The 6,094-nt window shown below is 18.2% G+C and overlaps 1 protein-coding gene across 1 annotated transcript; it reads left to right on the top strand.

Moving 5' to 3' along the window:
* Positions 1-4,346: 4,346 nt before the first annotated feature.
* LOC102674623 (UPF0428 protein CXorf56 homolog) lies at positions 4,347-5,853 on the top strand. The gene is made up of 4 exons (XM_006624438.2): positions 4,347-4,665; positions 4,739-4,895; positions 5,052-5,280; positions 5,595-5,853. The coding sequence occupies exons 1-4, from the start codon at positions 4,545-4,547 to the stop codon at positions 5,739-5,741; spliced, it is 654 nt and encodes a 217-aa protein (XP_006624501.1). The 5' UTR covers positions 4,347-4,544; the 3' UTR covers positions 5,742-5,853.
* Positions 5,854-6,094: the final 241 nt, after the last annotated feature.

Raw genomic sequence — 6,094 nt, forward strand, 5'->3', positions numbered from 1 at the left:
AAAATAAGTGATTTTTTCGTTTGTTTAAATATTTTATTGATCAGTCAAATAAATATTTAATTTATTATAATTTATTTATTAATAATTTTATCAGATTTGTATAAAATCTATTTTAAAACATAGTATTATACATATATATAAAGTAAAAAAAGTATATGTATAAAGTAAAAATATGTATAAAATAAAAAGATAAGTGTAAAAAGTATCATAACGTGATTTTATATTTTTGGACCGGTATTCGGCATTCTATAAATAAAAGTATGTGCAAAAATAATCTTAATTTCGAAATTCAAATTCTTTTTATTGCATTGTATTTTATTCATTGAAGAAAAGTATCAAAAGAATCATAGATCACAATTTAATTTTGTTAAAAAAAAATATTAAATTTGCATTAATTTTCGAATTCACTTTATTTATTAATTTTATTATTATAATATCTATTGTGACATCTAAATAGAGATCGATCATCATATATTCCATATTGTGAGATGCCGAATGATATACAGATAACATCACAAGGATGATATCAATAAGTCATGATCAGCACTATCTCCCTTTTCATCGTTCAATACTATAATAAAAATATACCAAGAAAAAGGAAAATAAAATATATTTGAAAAGAAATACTGGTCGTGAGCGAAACATCTGTAATAAATTAATTTTTTTGTGAATAATTGTAAAAATGAAGTACATAAAAGAAAAGAAATTAGACATATTATTATTTATTTTGAGACAAAAAATGACTTACATATGGAATGCATTATATCTGGAAATATTTTCTATAAAAATCATCTATATCGTCAAATTTTTAATAATTTTTAAATATTTTCAATAACTTGAGAGTTCTTTGACGTAAAACAAACAATTTAAATGAAATTGCATTTTTTTATAGATGGACGCGATAAAGACATATAAAAATCAATTTTTATTTTTTAAATAAAATTAATAGTATATTTTTTTATATATCAATCTATGCAATTTTTAATTCTCTACAAAAAAGTATTAATCTATGCATAAAAATGATTAATTTAAAAGATATTTTGATGTAAATATTAAGAAAATTTCATTCGCTTATTAATAATAAAATTGTATTTATTTATTAATTTACAAAAAGGATTTAATGAAATATGTGTACAATATTTGTCCGATTAATTGCAGATTATCTTTCAATTTCATCAAATTCAAAGATGGTATAACTATAATTAATAACACCATATACATCTTTTGAAACTATTTAATATCTATTAAAACATTTCTCATTACATGTAACAATATAATTCAAAATAATATTTAATAAGATATTCTATATAATAGATCTGGAACATTTATATAATTATATATCATAGTGCTATTTTTCTTTAATTAAGGAATGTAAGCAAATTATAAATAAAATGAATTTGAAAAGTACTAAAAATTTAATGATTTTTTTTTTAAAAAACAATTAAGTTGCAACTCATGATTCTTTTCAAACTTTTTATTCTTATTTACTTTATCTATAAGTAGAATACAATGTAATAAGAAAAAAATTTGAGTTTAAATTTCGAAGTCAAGATTATTTTTACACTTTTATTTATAGATTTTTATTGACTTAGAGATATAGAATGTTATAATGTATTTTATACTTACTTTTTATATATTTATACATAGTATAATTGCTATAACCTATCGCTATTAATATCTGTCAAATGCATGCACGATATAACAGATTTTTTTTAATAATATCATTATAAATATTGAATTTCTGATAACTTATTCAAAAAACGTTCAATTGCTAAAATTTGCAAATTATTCCATTTTATATAAAAATAATATTTATAAGAAGAATTTTTGATCAAAAATAAAATCCAAAATTTGCGAAAAATATTTTACTATAATGTCGATTCCTGCATTACCGATACAGCATAGAATAAAATAAAGTTGAATGATTGAACTTTCGAAAGAACTTTCTAAAGAATAGATTAGATCAATCAGTTTATTCGAAATATTTATGCTTTTCTGCATTTTCTACATTTAAGATTTCTATTTTCTGTTTTTTTTTCTATTTCTTATTTTTTTTTTGTATTTTTGAAATTATAATGACCAAAATTATAATGATAGCAATATCAATAATAACATCATATTTTAAATTTATTATCATAACTTTATTATAATTTCGACTATACAAAAATTTTATATTTTATTTCATATATTTGAAAGATGCTCAAACTTTCTATAGATAGGATATTAAAGATTGCGAATATTTATAAACTGAAGGAGATTTATTTTATTAATTATTAAACTTATTTTAATAATTGTATTTTATTTTATTATTTTAACAATTATTAAATTTATTTTATCAATTATTAATCAATTATATAATATAATGAAAGTTAAAATATTATAAATATATGCATTTAATAGTACATTTATCTAAAATTTTAGTGAAATCAATTCAATATAAAAATATTTATCATTTCTAATAAATATACACTTAGTAGACAATTTACTATAATAAATTAATAAAAGTATCAACTAAATCTAAAATAAATAATATCTTTAAAGTTATTGACTTAATTAGAGTAAAACTTTTATACTAATAATGTTTATTTTGCTAAATTATTTTTGTTTTAATATTCAAACGAATTGTTATAATAATTGTTATACCATTATATATATTATATAAAGAAATCAATCATATAAAAAACAAAATATATCTACATACAAAAAATTATATTATGGCATTTTATTTTACATACTTTTACTAATTAATTCGATATGAAAATATATATATTATTACTAATCAAAGTTTATATTTAATTAGTTATAAACATTATATACTTTACAAATTAATATGTTTACATTAACTATTAACTAGTACATTAATTAGTAAGTATATATATGTATATGTATATATATATATTCCAATTAAATCTAATCATTGCATAATTTGAATCGCAATTGTTGATTAGGAAGAAGTGCTTTTTTATTGAATTGTTGTCAAAATTAACAAATCTGACATTAGATTTAAATTTTTAAAGATATTTAAAAATAAAATATATATAACATCTAATAATTTGAAACAGAAGATTATTTAGGAATGCTAACAAATTTCGGAAATGCTAGAAACAATTGATAAACTAAAACATAGAATGAATCTTTATATCCAAGTTAAAATTGAATATTAACTTTAAAAAAATATATGATATGATTTTACATGATATTCAAATTAAAATATTCGCTGAAATTTTATATTATAAAAACTTTTTATTTTTTTATAGAAAATGTTGAATTGCATTCAATAATGTAATAAAAAATATATATAGTTCAATTTAAAAAAAACAGTTATCCTTTATGTGTTCTCTATATCTCATAAAAAAATTATATCAAATTACATATTCATTGAAAATTATTTTTATACTTTTATACTTTTGAAACATTTTTTTTTTTTTGAAACAATTTGAAAGATTGAATAAGTTCTATTTAAATTTGATAGATATTTGAATAAATCCTATTTAAATAGATGCTTCGTATGCATAAAGTTATATTTATAAATATATAAATATAATGTAGATGATTGACCAATTCTTTTTCTTCTATAAAAAAAAAAAAATATTATTTTATTTTATTGAGTTTCAAATTATAATAAAATAATAAAATATTTTTTGCAAAATTTTAAATTTTAATTTTAGAATCACTAAAAATTCTTTTCATAGTAAATGGTAAATATTTTTATGCAAAATTTTCAAAATTTCATAAATCAAGCATAATAATTTTTCTCAAAAAATTTAAAATTTTGTTCAAATTAAAATCTTTTTATAACTATTTAATATGTAAATAGATTTTTTTCAATAATGAAATTAATGTAATTCTTACATTAGTAATCAAATTGCAAATAGCATAAAAAATATTTTGCTCTTTTTTAAAAAATATTTCAGAACATGAAATACGAAATCTCATAATATATTGTATTCATTATATAATTCTGTAATCATATTATTTATTAATAAAAATATTATTCCTAGAAATCTATTTTATATCTTATTTTTATCTACATTTCATTTGTTATTGATATTTATTCATTTGATATCTGTTTATCATTAATTAGTTTTGATAATCTATATTATGATATATAATTATAATTTCAATCACTTGGTGTAATCATATTTTTTATTTTTATCGATAATATTGAAAACATAAAAATATTAAGAAACTATATGTAGATCACAATTAGATACAAATTAAATATAAGAATAAATCGAATATTTTATTATTTTATGAGCTTTGTGAATTTTACGAGATATATATATATACTTTAATAATTTATAATACTTTAATAATTATTTTTTGTATGACATTGTATGTCATTTTTAAATAGAGGGCGCTGAAATTAACGTCGAATATCGATGGCAGTCAAGTTTGGATAGGAAAGATCATTAAGTCTACTTTTATATTTAGTCTGTGGCTATATATAAATAGTATGATTGATATAAATAATTTATATTTTAATATAAAGTCAAAATATAAAAAATTTATTTTATAAATTGATTATATAATTTTAAGTGAAAATGCCGAAAGTAGTTTCAAGAAGTATAATATGTTCCGATACAAAAGATCAAGAAGAATATAGTGAAGAAAAACCATTACATATTTATTATTGTTTATGTGGACAGATGACATTGATTTTAGGTTAGAATCATATTATTTATTATATGTATTGTCTTAAAATTTATAAGTGAAAATACATAAATATTTTTATTAGATTGTGCTATAGAAAAATTACCTTTAAGAAAAAGAGATGGTGCACGAGTTATTGATGGTAGTAAACATGCTCATAAAATGACTTGTGAGCAAGATGAAGTCGTGTATTTGAAACGTCATGAAGGAATAGAAAAACAATGTCGTCAAAAATGTAAAAAGTATGAGATAATTTATTTTATATTTCAACATAATTTTACTGATATAATTATATCAAAAATTTTAATTTAAAAAATTAGTAATATTTACTGATTTTATATATTATTTTTACAAGTTACAATATCAATTTCAATGTATATATACATATATTTTTACAGATGTGGTCTTTTTCTTTATTATAAACATGATCAAGCAACAAATATTGTATTTATTGTAAAAGGTGCAGTAATTAAAAGTTCTGGTGAAGGTCCAATGACAGATATATACAATCAGGTTGCTATTGAAAAACCAAAGAAAATAATTGTAACAAAACATACAAAAAATATGGGAAAATTCAGTTCTGTTACTGTATCTACAATTGACGAAGAAGAAGATGAAATCGAAGCAGTAAGTTTTTAATTTCCATATTATATTTTCAATTTTCAAATATAAATATATTTTTTTTGAAACTAAGATAAAATATATTCTTACTATTATTTGTAAAAAATTGCAATTAAACTAATTTTTTTTATTAACAAAATAAAAAAAATTAAAAAATAAATTTTTTTAATTTTAAAATATTAATGATTATATTAGATTCTAATATTGTATATAATAAAAATATAATATTTAAACACAAGAAAAAATTATATATGAATTTGTACTCTTTCTTTTTTATAAAAAAATAATTTGTATTTATAATGTATATTTCATATTTGCAGAGAGAAGTTGCTGATTCATATGCTAATAATGCACGAATAATAGAAAAACAATTAGAAAGGAAAGGAATGAATAAACGAAAGGCTATGCCTCCTCCTGAAGCAGATCCAAAAAGAGCAAGACCTCGTGGAACATTATTAGATGTATAAAACTTAATTAATATTAATATCACATATTTTAAAATATTTATATCGTTTTTGTTATTTTATTAAAATTTAAAAAAAAATGATGTCTTAAAAAATTAAACCATTTTTTAACATTATATTGAGTTATTTATTAACATTACATAAAAGTAAATATTTAAAATATATAAATGACTAGATATAAATATTGTATAGAAATGTACAATGCAAAAAATAGAGATATAAATTTAATAAATACAAATAACTATATAATTTATTAATAAGGATCATTTAAGGATAAACGAAATTCTATTTATAATAAGAATTAATTAATAGTAAAATGGCAACATTAAATGGTAAGAAATAATTACATTACATAC

The sequence above is a fragment of the Apis dorsata genome, unplaced genomic scaffold (genome assembly GCF_000469605.1).
Source record: "Apis dorsata unplaced genomic scaffold, Apis dorsata 1.3 scaffold_1058, whole genome shotgun sequence".
NCBI classification, from domain to species: Eukaryota; Metazoa; Arthropoda; class Insecta; order Hymenoptera; family Apidae; genus Apis; species Apis dorsata.